Raw genomic sequence first — 18,712 nt, 5'->3', positions numbered from 1 at the left:
TATGCACGTAGGTCTATGTTGCTCTGTGGTCTGTGACCGATTAATCAGTCTTTGGCGTTGAACCTGCGGTGCGGATATATCGGTCAATGGCGTCCAAAAGGTTGAATTTTCGACGTAGGTAAATACGTAATGTGATTATTACAGCACAGGGTGTCTTATCACCAGATGTATTTACTGTAAAATAAATTAAACAAGTTTTTTCTTCAGTTATTTATTTACTTAATAAGTGTTCAAAATTATATTAATAGACACGACCGGCAAATTATATAAACCACAAATCAAGGCGTATTACGTTCAAGAATTAGTGTGGTTACCACAAGTTTGGCACTGATATAAGTAAACGTTTTTGTGAACGTAACTTACTTTTTATGCATAATGAATTAGAGCGCGATGTACAAAAAGTACATTATGTAGACGTTGGCGTATATATAAGTGTTGATACGTGACTGATTTACAGACAAGTGACTTATGGTACGGGTATATATCCTCAGAGTTAGCGTCTTTTTTACTGGCGAAGTGGGTGTGTCAGAGTATACGCTTTAAAATGGGTTCAGTCGCCATTTCTTGTTTGAACGAGATTATTTGTCGTGAGAGGAGCGCGAGTCCAGGTCCGACACGTGGTCATGCTCCATTTCGAAATCGTCTACGGCCATCGGAGTATCTGCGAATAAGAAAACATTTATAATAACCTCTTAATTTTCAGGTTTTTTGGAGTATTTTGCATTACATGCCGCGTAGGATGGTATACTATTATACTATACAAAAAAAGATGATTCAAAATGTCCATTCCATTACGTTACGTTTTAGTATGATAAAATTTTTCACTCGTATGCGCGTGACGTAGCGGAATGTACAATTTTCATAAAAATTTTTGGGGCATTTTATTTTATCATCAGAATCGAATATACGTACCAGTGATTTCGAGTCGAAAGAACCCAAAAACACCGGGACCTGTGAGAATCGGGTTTTCGATATTTATTTCTGAAAACGCCCAAATACATATCGGACCAATTCCCTCCGCTCGTATCGTGTGGTGATACGGCCGCACGTACCGGGACTCACCTAAATGGTCCAGAGTAACGCCCATAGCCTTCCTTATGCGGTGCAGCGGCGCCAGGCCGGCGGGCGGCACGCGCGCGGCCATGGCGCGCAGCGCGGCGGCGGCGGCGCGCGCCAGCTCGCGCTCGCCCGCGCCCGGCCCCGCGCCCGCGCGCGCCAGCAGCGCCAGGTGCCACGGCGGGGTCGTTGACAGTCTGCAGGAAAAATAAAGGTTGCAGTGTATATTTCACTTAGGGCCCCCCCACATCTGGCGTCTTTCGAGCGTCGGCGTCTGTCGGCGTCGGTCCAGCGCTATGGAAAATGACGTCGCTGCGCAGTTGCGTCGACGCTGCGTCGACGTTGCGTCGACGTCGGCCATAGAATTGTAGACGCCGACGCTCGAAAGACGCCAGATGTGGGGGGGCCCGTAGATGTCAAAAATTTGTTTACACGTTTCGCCTTATTACAAAAAAGTGAGGTGCAAAAATATAAACATATCTTTAACGAAGTCAAAAACAAATATACTATTATTCATGTAAACCTAGATTCAGAGCGCTTCTGACCGTTTTACATAATATTACGTCGACTGTGCCTAGCTTAGTAACTAAAGGTAGCCTATGTCCTCTTCGACATCATCCAAGAAGTCCACATCTATGCCCAGCTCTAACTTGACATACATATGTATATAGATACTAATAAACAGTAATATTATCTTACCTATCTCTCTGCTCCTTCTCAAGTTTCTGCAGCACCTCGCACGTGTGCTTCAAGGCCGAGGCGATGCCGTATTCATGTTGCGAGGCAGCTATACCCTTTCGACATCGTTCAAGAAATCTCTGTCTACGCTCAGCTCTTTACGTAAATAAACAGTAATATTATCATACCTATCTCTCTGCTCCTTCTCAAGTTTCTGCAGCACCTCGCACGTGTGTTTCAAAGCCAAGGGGATGCCGTAGTCGTGTTGCGAGGCAGCTATACCCTCTTCGACATCTTTCAAGAAATCTCTGTCTACGCTCAGCTCTTGACGTAAATAAACAGTAATATTATCATACCTATCTCTCTGCTCCTTCTCAAGTTTCTGCAGCACCTCGCACGTGTGTTTCAAAGCCAAGGGGATGCCGTATTCGTGTTGCGAGGCAGCTATACCCTCTTCGACATCGTTCAAGAAATCTCTGTCTACGCTCAGCTCTTGACGTAAATAAACAGTAATATTATCATACCTATCTCTCTGCTCCTTCTCAAGTTTCTGCAGCACCTCGCACGTGTGTTTCAAAGCCAAGGGGATGCCGTTGTCGTGTTACGAGGCAGCTATACCCTCTTCGACATCGTTCAAGAAATCTCTGTCTACGCTCAGCTCTTGACGTAAATAAACAGTAATATGATCTTACCTATCTCTCTGTTCCTTCTCAAGTTTCTGCAGCACCTCGCACGTGTGCTACAAGGCCGAGGCGATGCCGTAGTCGTGTTGCGAGGCAGCTATACCCTCTTCGACATCGTTCAAGAAATCTCTGTCTACGCTCAGCTCTTGACGTAAATAAACAGTAATATTATATTACCTATCTCTCTGTTCCTTCTCAAGTTTCTGCAGCACCTCGCACGTGTGCTTCAAGGCCGAGGCGATACCGTAGTCGTGTTGCGAGGCAGCTATGTCCTCTTCGACATCGTTCAAAAAATCCACATCTATACCCAGCTCTGACAGGGTCTTTAGTTGCTCGACGTCTACTTTCACTGATGATATGTCCTAGAAAATATAAAATTACTAATTAAAACAAGTGTCAAGGACTTTTTCACATGGCAATACAAGTCGACGAACCAGTCCATCGCCATCATCATTTTTCCATCATTGCCTCGTAGATCATAAAAAAACCGTATCATCATTTCTCGGAGCCATTCATAGCATTTTCGGCTCCACTCTAACTTCTTTCTTCTGGGAAATAAGGTTAGGAATTAACAGGCCAAAAGAATTACATCGAGACTTCGAAGTTGTCGTCAAATCTAAATCAGTTACTGCAGTTTGAAAAGTTCGAGTTTTCTTGCGGAAAGTATTTACCCCCTTATTCATAAACGCGCTTCAAACCTTGATTAGCTAATAATCGTTTGTCTTTATCTGTCATTTTGACTTATGTATTTGTAAAAAAGGGATAAAACATAATTTAACTAAATCAGGCCCGTAACTTGCCTGCAGAATAAAATGGAAATGGGCTGGTCATGTTGCGAGACTCAGAGATGAAAGATGGACTGAGAGAATATTGCACTGGCACCCTCGCGAGGTGACAAGACCAAGACGCCGCCCAAAACGAAGATGGGTAGATGATATAGCGAAGATAGCTGGAAACACATGGACTCGACAAGCAAAAGACAGAGACCATTGGAAGGGCTTGGAGGAGGCCTTTGCCCAAAAATGGGTACCTCACCTTTAATAATATGACGTGTAAAACCACCCAAAACTTGTAATATTTGTGAGAATAAAGGCTTAAATAAATAAATAAATAAATAAATAAATAAATAGGCCCGTAAAGTTTTATGAATTATGGGTTAGTATATGTCGCCTCTCGTAGACGTGAACAATAAATAGGAGAAAACTGAAAGATTCGATGGTTTTGGGGTTCTCGATAACTCAATGGATTTAAAGGATTCGATCCAGCAAAGCCTATATTGCGAGTTGAAATCCTTTTAGACTTTAATCAAAAAACTATTAATAACCGGACTACTGCGAATCGGACTCGCTCACCGAGGGTTCCGTACTTTAGTATTTGTTGTTATAGCAGCAACAGAAATACATCATCTGTGAAAATTTCAACTGTCTATTAGCTATCACGGTTCATGAGTTACAGCCTGGTGACAGACAGATGAACGGACAGCGGGTTTTTACCCTTTGGGTACGGAACCCTAACAATCAAAGAATAACACCTACCTTCTCCTCTGAGGGCGGCTGTTCTTGTTCCTTCTTTTTGTCAGGAAATAGCGCTTCCATGTCGTAGAACAGGTTCCAAGGGGAGTCCGGGGCAAAGCGGAGCATCTCTTCATTCCCTTGCCCTGTTTCTGACGCTGAAAGTTAAAATAGTTTCGTTAAATTAAAACGCAATATGTGCGCAATACTTCGCCCTCGCAGAAGTCGTAACTTATAACCCCGTTTTCCCCCTTAGAATGTAAATTAAAAAAAAAAAATTCTTACACGAATTTTACAACATATGTATTAGGTATATGTTTCAAGGTACTATTTTCAACTGATTTGACTGTGCGTTGCCTGTCTGTAAGAGCGGCCTTAATATTTGTAACACAATGTTATAAAAAAAATCTAATCATACAGAGTAACTCAGAAAAACTTCTCAAAAAATCTTTTCAATATGGTAGTAGCTAGTAAGTAGGCTTTTTTACTTGCAATAACTGCAATGATGGGCCCCCATACAAAACGTGTTCAATGCTTAGACCGTCGTGGCCCGGCGACTTTAGGAAAATAAAAGCTTACGTAGGGTATGGTAGAGCAGGTGCGACTCCTCTTTAGTGCGAGTGGCGAAGGTGCCATCGTAGGAGGGCGCGAAAGAGCTGAAGGGCCCGTAGTTGAGTGGTTTCACGCCCTTCACTAAGTAACGCCAATCCCCGGGACGCTGGTAGTAACATAATTATAAACTTACGTAGGGTATGGTAGAGCAGGTGCGACTCCTCTTTAGTGAGAGTGGCGAAGGTGCCATCGTAGGAGGGCGCGAATGAACTGAAGGGCCCATAGTTCAGTGGTTTCACGCCCTTCACCAGATTTCGACGGTCTTCGCGAGGTGCTGAAACATAATGACAAATAAATAATAATGAAATTTTGGAAGCAGTATTTAAGCATTTAAAATATTATATGTTTATCTTTCAGACATTGGGATAGCTGTAATTTGACAAAGTTTCAATCGGGAAATATGGATTATTGTATTTTTTGGACTAGTTGTATTTCTATAATATTTTTAACCTACTCTTTTATATCCGTATATATGTATTTCTATCCGTTTTATTAAATACAACTTATATTATAGAAGAAACGATATCAGGAGCATTCAATGAAATTGTCTACCGTTGTCCCGTACAAACGCGAAGTTTCTCAAGATTTAAAGGTATAAGAGTTTCCTTTTCTATGATAAATGGTCAAAAATATGCACAGAAAAATAATCGCCTGCTTTAAATGCCGAGAAAAAAGTCGCAACACAGGAAATAAAATGCGTTTGTACGGGACAGCCCGTGGAATGCTCCATCAACGGATTATAACAATATCATCTAATAACGAATTTAAAATACATCCCGATATCGCGAAATTATGTTGGAAATAATGTCAATGTGTAGCTTGCGGTCCATTCCTCAAACCATCAACGGAAAGAAATATGGCGTTCACAAGGCTTTTTTACCCATCTTCCTTAAGAGCCTTAACCAGGAAGCTGTGGCTATCGAGCGTTTATTCCCGACTAGCCATTTCATCCCTAGCCCTGAGAAGGCAAGTGAATAGTCACTTCTAGAACTCAATACTTGTAAATGTTATAAATTTGCTCGAGAGCGCATCAGAGAGTGGATCAGCTACACTCTAATAACACGAGCCAAAAATTGCCTACTCCAGAGCACACAGTCGCTGGGGCCGAAACCGGTCAGGAGAGCATCATCATCAAGTGGTCATCATAATACTAAATTAGTACGTCGTATCACAGAATAAATAATAGTACTAGGTACAGAAGGTTCACTCTAGCAAAACGCGTCTATTACAACAGATATGACGCAAGGTGGCGCACGCGCGAGCAGGCGTCCGTTGCGTAGCGGTGCGCGGCAACTACTACGGCTTATGGCTAGACACCAAAATTGGTGTGGGCCACATGTACTTGTGGCGATGCGACGAAATCGCGGAGTGAGCCACGCCTGGTCGTGTCAAGTCTTACCACACAGTGCGCCAGTGCCTTGCGTCAGCTTGCCGATGTACTGTCCCAGTGTGATGGGTCTCTCGTCGGCGGGAGTTGGCGGGTCCACTGTATTCGTCACCAAATTGAGGGTAGTTTTGCCTTCGGTGTCCATGTCAGACCATATAAAGATGATATTTACCATACAGCGCGCCAGTGCCTTGCGTCAGCTTGCCGATGTACTGTCCCAGTGTGATGGGTCTCTCGTCTGCTGGTGTGGACGGGTCTACTGTGTTTGTCACCAAATTGAGGGTAGTTTTGCCTTCGGCGTCCATGTTCGGGAATGCTGTGAATAAAATTTATATTAGTATCGAAAAATGACAAATAAATGTGGTAAGACCTTCAGTTATGTATTATATCATAGTGTATCTATTGTAAAGTGTCTTAGTATGTGTAGTATTAAGTATATATGTGTAGTGTTTAGTGTCAAAGTAAAATGTCATAGCTTAAACATGTTTTGAAAATAGTATTAATTAAGCTTCTGGCAAAACAAACATTCTTGGCTCGTTAACACTCCTCAATCTAATAATATTCCAAAATCAGATTTTGAAAATTTGTATTTTCGTAATTTCTGCTTTAACTGAATTATTTTATTTTTTATTTATTTACGGCCTATATTATACCATTCCTAGTATTTATTGTTACCTTTCTTAGCGAGTCGCCTACGGTGCTGCTCCCTAGCGGCCTCCATCTGCAGCTTAACACTGTCTCCGTCTGGCCTCTCGGCCCCGTCGGACACCACTTCGGCCTCCGAGCCCCCTGATTTGATGGGGCTCGAGCGTTTCAGCACCTTCTGTTGATGAGAAACGTTAGTGTATGGGATTGGAGGGAAGCTAGGGCATGCTGTACGCGTAGGGTTCGTTGTGGTCTTTTTATTTTAGTTTTAGACGAAACGGCGTGTGTTCTCAGGACTGTCGCAGAAACATCTGAATAGAAAGCCTGATAGTCTATTGATTGGTGTATACATTCAAATCTAATTGTCATATGGTCAAGAAAATTCTTCTACATATCTGATGACAGTGATGACCATTTTCTGACTGAAGATATTCTACTGAAGAAATTTGAACTTAAAATAGAACAACATAAGGTTCCAATTCCTTCAATTTTTTTCCCACCGGTTATCATCTTCCCGCCGTGTACGGAATTTATATATTTTAACATATTTTAAATTGTTTTCTATAGGTTATCACAATATTTGTTACCGAAAAACTAAGTAAAAATGATGTCAAATAATGGTTAGATTGATAAAAACCACAATGAACCCAGCGTTCCCTAACACTTCACCATGCAATTTTATTGGCGCGTCACTAGCACACGATGAAGCCAAACAAAACTATTTAACTATCACTTCTAGGCTTGTATAGTGTTCCATTCGCTCAAATATATAATATGTCCAAAAGTCGTTAAATATCTGGGCGACCAAGCTTTGCTCTAAAACATATAAGAACTCAAAAAAGCGCATTTTCCCAAAGACAAGACCTAGCTAGATCGATTTATCGCCCCCGAAAACCCCTATATAGCAAATTTCATCGAAATCGTTAGAGCCGTTTCCGAGATCCCCGAAATATATAAATAAACAAGAATTGCTCGTTTATAGGTATTAGATAAAATTTATATAATTAGAATGAATATGTAGATAGTTAATACCATTTTTACTATTTTATCTTTTTACTATTAAATCTTTGAGCGTATGGAATGGGGCTAGTAAATATATATTGACTACTTAATGTGAAGACATTCACCTTACGGCCGTACGTCCTAAGAGGCTGCGTGGCAAAAAGTTATCACTTAAAGGTCTTTTCAAATTAAAGAAAAAAAACCGGCCAAGTGCGAGTTGGACTCGCGTTTCAAGGGTTCCGCACATTAAGTCCGACTCACACTTGACTGCACATTTCTAATAGGTTTTCCTGTCATCTATAAGTAAAGAGCAATTTTGTGTACTTTTTTTTCTGTGACAGACAGACGCACGAGTGATCCTATAAGGGTTCCGTTTTTTCCTTTCGGGGTACGGAACCCTAATAAGAGCATTTACAAATGTTTGCTATAACATATAAGTAGGCTGATTATACTTTTGAAAAAAAAAATTATATATTTGACAATAATAAAATATGGATGACCTACGCAAATCTCAACATCTGGGATTACGATTTAAATTGGGTTAAAATGTACAAAAAATTTACACACTGTATCACATTAATTTTAATTGTATAGGTAATCACTATTTTTGAATATTTGTTCTGAAAATTTATTTGTACATTAATATTGGAGTAGGTAAATACTAAAAAGGCATAGCAATAGATTTTAGATGAAATCTCTTCAAGTATTGTCATGTTTTTCTTTTCAGAAAACAATCCAAACATTTTAATATTTTATGCACAATCGTATTATTCCGATTTCATGTCAAAAGTCGAGTCTTTTTGTCAAATAAAGAAATGGTTGAAATTGTATATAACTCACTGGTACATTCGGGAGGTGGTGATACTCGCGTCCGCAGGAGATACCTTTTACAACCCTGCACGTGCCTCCCGGGTGGTGCTAAACGAGTATTAACGCCGAGCATCGGGCGGCGGATATGATAACCCGACCACTGGTCTCCAGTGGCGGCTTCAGTGGCCGTGAGGATTAAATTCCCTCAAAAAGTCTGGTGCGGAAAGGAAGGGGATACTACCGCAGCTACAAGATTCCCAAGAAAACGATGTGGGTTCCGAACAGGCATGATTTGTCGAGCGATCCGGCTGACGCCCGGCGCCAGCATGGGTCCGGGCCATCTGGTGTGAAATATGTTACTGGCTGCAGGCTGGTGACTCAGCAGGCCGCTTGCGGACAATGGACTACTGCTGCTAACAGCAAGAAGAGGCAAATCAGGAAACACCACACGCTCACGCTTGCTACCTGGAATGTACGCGGGCTGTCCAAACCCGGAACATTGGAAACAGTGGAGAGAGAGATGGACAGGTATAAATTGGACATAGTAGCCATTAGCGAGACTCACATAAAGGAGACGGGCCACTACACGACGCCTTCGGGGAATTTAGCTATAGTCTCGGGAAACCCAAGTAAAAGCTTCAGTGGTGTGGCAGTCATAGTCTCGAAACCTCTTCTAGACAAAGTAATCGGGTATGATTGCATCAACGACAGAATACTTAAGCTCAGATTGGGAGCACATCCATACCCGATGAACTTAATCACGGTCTATGCCCCCACATCATCGTCCTCTGAAGAAGATATCAAGGAATTCTACGGTACCCTTGAAACGACCCTGCGCTCTATACCAAAGAAAGAACCGATGATTGTCCTTGGAGATTTTAATGCTAAGATTGGCGCAACAATTGACGACGACCATATCAGAGACATAGTTGGGAAGTACGGATTGGGCACTCGGAATGAAAGAGGTGAAATGCTCTTGCAATTTTGTGCGGAAAACCAACTAGCGGTCATGAATACTTGGTTCCAGCAGCATCCGAGACGTCTCTACACGTGGACTTCTCCCAATGGGAAATATAGGAACCAAATCGATTTTATTTTAATGTGTCAACGTTGGCGATCAGCCATATTCGCCTCAAAAACCCGACCAGGAGCAGACTGCGGAAGCGACCACCAGCTTCTTACTGCAAAGCTCAGGATTCGCTTAAAGAATACTAAACGAGCGAACCTGAAGAAACCGGTCCAACTTAATGAACAAGCGCGAATTGAGTTCCATGACAAACTCCAATCCAAGCTCCAGGATACAACTTATGACCCTTTTGAGTCCGCCGGGTCAACTTGGAATCATTTCAAAACCATGGCCCTCGAAACAGCTAAACTAGCTGAAGCTGCCCACAAAACAACACGACCTAAAGCCGACTGGATGAGCACCGAAACCTGGGATAAAATCAACGAAAGGAAAGTTTGCAAAGAAAATGGCCTGCACTCCGATCAGGATAGATCCAGATACTCGGAACTCCATAGTGAGATCCAGAGGCTTTGTAGGAAAGACAGGAATAACTACATCAATAGGATATGCACCGATCTAGAAAAAGCATCACAGACAGCGCACACGCGGGACTTGTTCCAGAAGGTTAAACTACTCGCTAGCGAATTCAAACCGAAACAATGGACAATTGAAGACGAGAATGGTGCCACACTAATGGACAAAAGTGCAGTTCTAGAAAGATGGAGGCAATACTGTCAGCAGCTGTATAGTGATACCATTGAGGAAGACACAAATCCAAGGGATTACGTAGAAAAGGAACCAGACATTCTTCTAAGTGAGGTCGAATCAGCTATTCAGATGCTGAAGCTCAATGCTTGCGGTAGCGATGGCATAACGGCACAGATGCTGAAAAGTATAGGTGTCGAAGGGCGGAAAATCATGCACAAGATCTGCGAGAAGGTCTGGAGAACAGGCGTATGGCCCGAGGACTGGACCGAATCCACAGTAGTACCCCTGCACAAGAAAGGTTCTACGCGCAAATGTGAAAATTACCGCACCATATCGCTCATATCACATGCCAGCAAAGTCTTCTTGCGAATCCTGAACAAGCGGCTAGATAACTATATTGCCAGGCAAATACCCAGGGAGCAGGCAGGATTTGTAAGGGGTAGAGGTACTCGGGAGCAAATACTCAACGTGAGGCAATTGATTGAGAAATGCAGAGGGCACGACGTCTTTATGGCTATGTGCTTCATTGACTACGCAAAGGCTTTTGATTGCATCAACTGGGGTAAAATGTTCAGAGTAATGGGCGAAATGGGGATACCGCAGCACCTAATCTTTCTTGTGCAAAACCTATACTTGAGCAGCGAGTCTAGAGTGCGGATAGAGGACACTGTGTCACAACCCTTTAGAGCTGAACGAGGAGTGCGGCAAGGTTGTATCCTGTCACCGCAGCTGTTCAATCTCATCGGTGAACACATAATGAGAAGGGTATTGGAAGGCTGGGAGGGGGGTATCCAGGTTGGTGGCCAAAAAATCAGTAACCTCCGTTTTGCAGATGACACGACTATAATAGGTGCCTCTGAAAACGAACTTGCACTGTTGCTGCGAAGGATTGAGCTCGTCAGCAATGAGTATGGTCTTAAAATCAACAGAAGTAAGACGAAGTTGATGTTTATTGACCGCCCTGGTAAAGCGCAGAGAACATACGAGTTGCACGATCTGGAGGTGGTTCACAAGTTTGTGTACCTGGGATCTCAAATAAGTGACGATGGGGAATGCGGCTCAGAGGTAGTTAGAAGAGCACAGATGGCCAAAGCTGCGGTGAAAAGACTCGAGAAAATATGGGATAACAGAAGCATAAACCGCAAAACAAAGATCAGACTAATGCGGACCCTTGTTTTCTCGATCTTCTTATACGCGTCCGAGACCTGGACCATCAAAACCGAAACCCGTCGCAGGATAGATGCGTTCGAGATGTGGTGCTGGCGGAGAATGCTCCGGATCTCATGGACTGAACGCCGTACAAATGCATCAATTCTCGACGAACTTAACATTACAACGAGGCTCTCCACTGTTTGCTCCCAACGTGTACTTGGTTTCTTCGGCCATCTGAGCAGGGCAGGGCCAGATAGCCTGGAAAAGCTCCTTATTACTGGCCGTATGGCAAGGAAGCGTAGGGGTGGACGTATGGCCACGCGTTGGGCGGACAGAATAACGTCAGAGACAAACGCCACATTGCAGGCTAGCATGCACTGGGCCCAAGACAGAGTGGCTTGGAGAGCGCTGGTGAAAAGTGTCCACATTCGTCACGTCCCTCAGCCATGAGGATACGACAAGGAAGAAGAAGGTACATTCGGTGTTTTAAAAACGTACGCCATGGCACTGACACTGATTCATTTTGATTATTACTTTTACTTTACATTTTGAATATTTTGGCCGTTGCGTGGTCTAACAATTGAAAACTGACAAGTTGCTGGGTCATTTTTGAGTGCAAAATGTTTGACAGCTGACAGTTGTCAACATTTTGTTTGCCTACCCACTGTTACGAAAAAAAGGAAACATCTAAATTTTTTTACGTTTAATGTTTAGCCAACATTTTGAAATATTCTACTTCTTTGTTTTTATATAGCAATATCTGGGAGACCGAGCTTTGCTCGGAAAACATATAAAAACTCAAAAATGCGCGTTTTCCCAGAGATAAGACATAGTTTGATCGATTTATCGCCCCCGAAAACCCCCATATAGCAAATTTCATCGAAAGCGTTAGAGCCGTTTTCGAGATCTCCGAAATATATATACATATAAAAAACAAGAATTACTCATAATTATAATCATATATAAAAGGCATTAGATTTCATAGATTTCACTATTTAAATATTACTTGTTACTTCAATGTTGGAATTTCTACAAAAAGCAAATGTATACCTACATAAATTCGAGTACATATCACGTTATACATCTAATCTTTCATTGATTTATTTTTCAATTTCAGTAATGTCTTTTTTAGAAAATTTATAACTATAGTCTGACTAACCATCTCTAAAGGGGTAAATTTAAAAATTGTGGGCGCAGAAAATTTTGATGGAACTTTTTAGTGACAGAAAATGTACCACACATTTAATGAAAAGTAATCTGTACCAATGATTATATGACAAATCTTTTAACCAATCACTTACCACATCCATCTTCCCGATATCAAATCCCAGCTCCCTAATAGGTATCTCGTACATATATGTCAGTAGGTCTCCCATAGGCCTCAGCTTCTGCGGAGTGAGCTGCTTCAGGCCGGTGTGGAGGAGCCTTCGGGCGGCTTTGTGGTATACAGTGCCCGCTTTGTTGTATTTCATGGCGTTGTTGCACATTAGCTTGAAGTCGCTCTATGGAAGGTATTATTATAATTATTATAAAAGCATTATATTAAACTTCAATGTAAATCAAAAAGTAATTAATCACAATAGATCAGCGATGGCCACGGTGATACATAGGCTGAGGAGCCCTATATAGCCGGGTCGAACAACAATTTTTTGTTGTTATTCTGTCCCATCAGCCAGGAGACAATAGTAGCATAGTTTCTTAGAAGAGCTGATGTACCATATTCTACAAACGTGCTTAGTAGATGACCCTTTATGGAAAGGCCTTTATAACTACCAAAAAATTCAAGTTTGGTTCATTTAAATACGAAATAACTAGTATTTTAAGAGTGACCCAGGAGACCGTAACCATGGCAACTAGTGACAAGAAAAAGTTGATTCACCCAGCCCTAAAAAGAACCAACAACAAATTTAATGATGTGATTACATACAGATTGTTTTTAGGGTTCCATACCCAAAGGGTAAAACGGGACCCTATTACTAAGACTTCGCTGTCCGTCCGTCCGTCCGTCTGTCTGTCACCAGGCTGTATCTCACGAACCGTGATAGCTAGACAGTTGAAATTTTCACAGATGATGTATTTCTGTTGCCGCTATAACAACAATACTAAAAACAGAATAAAATAAAGATTTAAGTGGGGCTCCCATACAGCAAACGTGATTTTTGAACAAAGTTAAGCAACGTCGGGCGTGGTCAGTACTTGGATGGGTGACCGTTTTCTTTTTGCATTTCTTTCCGTTTTTTTTTTGCTTTATGGTACGGAACCTTTCGTGCGCGAGTTCGACTCGCACTTGCCCGGTTTTTTTAGTCACCTGCAATAATTTACGGGCTAAATATATGGTCATACTGAGCAAATTTTACTATTGGACCAACCCAGAAATGGCAAAATAAAACTTGAACCATACATTTTGGCTAGCTGATGTTGATATTTTGTATGGGGTAGTTAATTTTTTAGTTATTTATTTTTGATTATGCCCAGGCTTATCTATCAGAACTACTTTTTCTCTGTTTATATATTTTTGGCATTGGCAATGCCAACAATCTTATGAATACAGTATGTATGCCTGATTCATTGAATGCTTGCAATTTAAATAAGGTACTTACAATAAAACAATTGAGCGACTTATACTCATTATCATCTATCTTCTGTTTTATAGTGGAAAAGTCCATAGGCCGTCGGATAATGTCAGAGTAGCCGGGAGCGAAGTTGTCGTTCACCGGCCATGCAAAGAACTGGTGAGGGTCCCGCTTCTCCAGGTTACGGAGTAGCTGCTCTAAGAGGCGGGAGAGGGGACGACGCTTCTGTGAGGCCTGGGAAACATGAAATATGATGTGACAGTTAGGGAACTAATGTCAACAGAGCAAAAGTGTCATTAACTTAGAACATTATGTTGTTGAAAAATTTGACCACCCTACAGAGTATGTTGTGACGCATCTAATTTACCTTAAGTACACAAGTACGGGGCTCCCTAGAGTTGGGTCCGGGACTCAGTCTGCGATGCACCTTCTTAGCCAGGCCTTCATCGTCAGTCTCATCATCGTCCGAGAGCTTGATCTGAAGCAGACAGGTTTTTTTTTTTTTAATCTTTTTTTTTTAAGGGGTTTTGTCACGCAGTGACAATGTCACCCCCGTAATGAGATCTAATAATAATAATGATGTAGTAGTGAAGTATTACCTACACCACTACATCACATTTAAATATAGTTTGCACATCAACCTGGCCTCGTCTGATAGTGGCGATGCCAGGACGATGTTGCAACTACCTATGTTGGTGGTTTTTATAAATGTCATGTCACTCCTCAGCGCCTCATTACGGACACATTCCATCAACACATGGTGAACATCTTCTATTTTATCGCACTCTTGGCAATTTGGTGAAGCCGCTAGTTTCATCAGGTGCTTGAATTTGTTTGATGGAATGTGCCCGGAACAAAGTCTGAGGAGTGATACTACCTGTTTCCTGCTTAGCTTTTTGTCAAACCACGGGACCTGAGGGGGCTGACATTGAACTGTTCGGTACCAGATTCCTTTAGTGAGAGACCGCTTATCAAAGTATTCCCTCCACATCTGCCTGCAACTAATCCTAACTTTACCTAGTACTTCGCTGTGTACTGGTAGACAATGATATGGAATACCGTCGGTTATTGCAAGTTTTGCTGCTCGGTCAGCCTCCTCGTTACCCATGATACCAACATGAGAAGGTATCCACTGTACAATCACTTCCCTATTTAACGTACGAAGTTTGTTGATGGATTCAAGGATGGTGTAGGCTATCGGAAGCCCTCGACTGCTCGAGGGTAACCGAGCCAAATGTGAAAGGGCGCTCCTTGCGTCTGACAGAATTACACATTTGTTATGGTCTATAGACTCTACATATGACAACGCTTCGGCTATGGCAATAAGTTCACAGTGCATAATAGATATATCAGCTTGTAGGTTGAACTTTCCCCGGAAATCCACCTGAGGGTCAAAAAAAGCCGCCCCATATCCTTGTTTCTCCTTGGACCCATCAGTAAACACCTTATAAAATGAGCTATACTTACTTTCTAAGAGATCATTACATAACCTATATAAATCTATTTGGTTTACATGTTTTTTGGCGGTCTCTAAACCCTGTACAAAAACATATAAAAACAAAAGCAGACAGTTCCAGATTGTGATTATTCATTAAAATAAGAGAAGTATCATTTTTTTTGTGTATTAAAAGTTAATATCATCTTTAAAGCAGTTCAGATAAACAATTATTTCATATTTATAATGCTATGCACACATGTATGCAATAAAACAAGTGTCCTTTTAAAGTTTGTAAGGCCTTTATGGGAACTCGGCCACAAATTCACCGTAAGAACCGACAATCGCCCTACAGTCACACGTGTGCTGGTAACTTGTATAGGAGTTCCATACCATAGTAATTCTGGGGCGCTCCACAGGTTAATCAAAAAAACTGAATCAACCCCAACATGCTTCCCTATAGCATAATTTCTAGATTCTATATAAAATTAAAGCTCAGGGATTCATTAGTAACATTTTACACACTGATATGACATACCAAACCTAGGGAATCTGTGCACAGGTGCACACTAAAAGAGGCAGTTAGCAACCTGAAGACTGCTAGGTTTCGTGTAGGACCTGGGGTGCTTAGAGTAGCGCTACCTCGTTTCACGCAAAATAGGCACAATGGATGTCGATTTGCGGAAAATGCCCAGCAAAACTAACTAACATACCATATCAATCTCACGACGCCTTCTCTTTTTCTTCTTGGGTTTCTCATCCATTTCCTTATGGTCGTCTGTGGAATGATCCACATCACTCATATCCATTACTTCTTCTGCGGAACACACAAAATTTTACTTATAACTTGTTGATTTTACATTTTCTTAACGGTACGAAATAGGTTATGATTGAACTTACTACAACTCAATTTATCCATGTCATCCATAGTTAACACTTAAGCTTAAAGATAGAATACACACTAATTAATACTTAAAAGTAATCACACCGACTCCAGTTCAATTAATTATTAAATAAAACTATAAAGTACAAAAACTGTACATTAGGGACGTAGTTTAGCGTAAAAGATCCATCCTCTAAAATTTGTCATTTAAATGAATGACTTATCCGTTTGACAGAAAGTTCAAATTTTACTAACAGATTTTTGTGGATTGGATCTTTTACCCTAAACTACGTCCGTTAGCCTAATATTAGTAATATCTTATTTATTTTTATCAAGATTGTTTTTAATTACAAGAAATATGACGTCTAAATAAAAGTCATTTTCCATTGGATGTTATAGATTCACATCCAATCCTTTTCTAAAACATAGCCAATGACAGACCAGATATCCCCCGTTCAGCAATCGCTGGGCATTGAAAACTAACTAGCCACGCTTAACGTTACTCTCTACGCAGATTCTATTACGCGGTTATCACACTGATGCGCACCCGCAACCGATATGAAGATCGCCTTAGGCCCGATTCGGACGGCAGCTTTTTCAACGCGCGTTAAAAAAGCGTTTGAATCAAGGCCCCTCACGGACGTAGAGATTATAAGTCCATGAGGCCCCTACGTTTATTGTTCTATTTGACGGCGCAGCAACTAGTATCATTTCTCTCTCCTCGCTCTTTTAAAATGCCATTTGTCAAAAAAGGACAACCATACTGCTGACAAGGTGAACTTCAAATCAAGTGTTGCCTTTTTTGATGCATCCAGGCTGTGAATGTGTGCGTAAAAGCGTGTATGTGTGTTCTTTTAGGGATGTGAAAAGTCGATTTTAATCATGTTATATATCGATAAACGCTACACAGCGGAACGAAATAGCTATTAATTGAAGCTTCGATATCTTCGTTAAACATATACATAATTGAAATGCTAATGAATAATAAATATATTAGAATATAATAAAATATTTCAATTATTGCGGAACACACATCTTAGTAGGTATTTATGTATTTTAATTAAATATCTGAACTTTCCCTTGGTTCCCTGCTGGGGCGTGACGATAAAATTGTGATCTGATAACCACAATAAAGAATAAAAGCCTTTTTGTTCATTTTAGATATCGTCAAACCTTTGAAGTAAAATTAAAATTGTAAGAAATGTCGATAGTTTATCGATATGACTTTATCGACATGGCTACAGCAAGGTGGTGTTAAATTGTTAATCGTACACTAAACAAAAGTGGCAACAGTGACAGCTCGCTGAGACACCGTCTATATATATATTATGTCTATGGTTTGAATGACACAAAATGGATTACCATGTATCTATTCACACGACAGCGGTGGCGCTTTTTATCAAGCGTTGTGGTATTTTCAACTTTAAGCCTTTGTCGTTTAATTGAATTTAGGCCAAGCGCGCACCACAACTTTACTTTTTGTCGCGCGATAATTTAGTCGCAGATATGTAACGTATGTGTTTATATGGCAGTGCGCGCATATGCGACAAAAAAATCGCAGCGATTATAAAATTGTGATTTGTCACATTTTTCCGCGACTGCTCGCGACGCGATTGTCGCAAAGTGAATTGCAGCATACGGAATTGTATGGCCCCGCGCGCACTGCGATAATAAAATCGCACCCCGGACCTCAGTCGGCATTTCGCTCTCCAAGCGTCAACATATCGGAACCTGCTTCTCCAATGGAGTCACATGATGAGACGCTAGATGTTGACCGTTTAATTATAGAAATATAAGGAGATCACCTTTGTGGTATAAATACTCAAAGTCATACAGCGTTTGCATATTGTTTCACGACAAGCGACTGGTACGAAATCCATGTCGAGAATGAACAAATCGTCGACTTTTCATCGCAGTGCGCGCAGTGAATTTTCTGCGATAAATTACAGCGCGATTCTAAAATCGTGTCGCAAAAATAAAAATCGTGGTGCGCGCTTAGGCTTAAGCCCTCTCCAGACTATGTGCGTGAATCGCGGCGCGACGTCGCGGAGCGAACATATCGCGAAGTTCACGTATGACTCCACACTCGCACACTTCATGGCGATTTCGCAGTTTGGTTCGCGGCAATATGGCGGAACAGCATCAGCTGATCGAGTTTAACTGTTAGTTATCTATGGCATCATACGTGATTTAGCTGTTTTTCCATTTTGTTTTATTGTAAAACCGTAAAATATAGCTGCTTAATATAATATAATCATAATATAATTTATATTTATCTTGCCACAGAGGAGCCAAAATATTGTGTAATGTGGAGTCTTGCAAGTTCGCGCTTCGCGTCTCCTTTAGCCCGCTCCACACTCGTGCGCGAATCGCGGCGCGAAGCCGCGAACGCGAGTCTGGAGTCGATTTCGCATATCAGCGAACTAGACTCCACACTCGCGTTCGCGGCTTCGCCCGCGATTCACGCGCATAGTCTGGAGGGGGCTTTTGACGCGGGCCGAAATACCGACAAAAAACGGAGAACAAGGCGCGAAGGCGTGAACAATCTGCGAAATCGACGCCACACTTGCG

General features: G+C 41.6%; 1 protein-coding gene across 2 annotated transcripts; it reads right to left on the bottom strand.

The window, feature by feature from the left end:
- Window positions 1–229: 229 nt before the first annotated feature.
- Window positions 230–16,326, bottom strand: LOC134679848 (bromodomain-containing protein 7-like). Of its 2 annotated transcripts, XM_063538761.1 has the most exons (13): window positions 16,159–16,326; window positions 15,972–16,075; window positions 14,191–14,301; window positions 13,851–14,057; window positions 12,552–12,752; window positions 7,700–7,723; window positions 6,603–6,750; window positions 6,100–6,243; window positions 4,674–4,814; window positions 3,953–4,086; window positions 2,595–2,779; window positions 1,063–1,253; window positions 230–661 (listed from the first exon to the last, which is right to left on the bottom strand). In XM_063538761.1, the coding sequence occupies exons 1-13, from the start codon at window positions 16,184–16,186 to the stop codon at window positions 579–581; spliced, it is 1,701 nt and encodes a 566-aa protein (XP_063394831.1). In that variant the 5' UTR covers window positions 16,187–16,326; the 3' UTR covers window positions 230–578. The 2 variants fall into 2 exon arrangements, with proteins under 2 accessions (XP_063394831.1, XP_063394829.1); XM_063538759.1 differs by lacking the exons at window positions 230–661; window positions 1,063–1,253; window positions 7,700–7,723 and having other exon boundaries at window positions 2,560–2,779; window positions 16,159–16,318.
- Between the last annotated feature and the right edge of the window lie 2,386 nt (window positions 16,327–18,712).

The sequence above is a fragment of the Cydia fagiglandana genome, chromosome 3, assembly GCF_963556715.1.
Source record: "Cydia fagiglandana chromosome 3, ilCydFagi1.1, whole genome shotgun sequence".
Classification (NCBI taxonomy): domain Eukaryota; kingdom Metazoa; phylum Arthropoda; class Insecta; order Lepidoptera; family Tortricidae; genus Cydia; species Cydia fagiglandana.
This window is presented reverse-complemented; position numbering and strand designations above follow the sequence as displayed.

What these genes read in the sequence shown, in the direction of transcription:
- LOC134679848 (XM_063538761.1), bottom strand. Translation starts at nt 16,186, where the DNA reads ATGGATGACATGGATAAATTGAGTTGTA. An exon ending in GGCGTCGTGAGATTGATATG is followed by an intron (nt 14,302 to 15,971) that starts GTATGTTAGTTA and finishes TGTCTGCTTCAG; the next exon opens with ATCAAGCTCTCGGACGATGA. An exon ending in TTAGGACGTACGGCCGTAAG is followed by an intron (nt 6,751 to 7,699) that starts GTGAATGTCTTC and finishes TCTCATCAACAG; the next exon opens with AAGGTGCTGAAACGCTCGAG.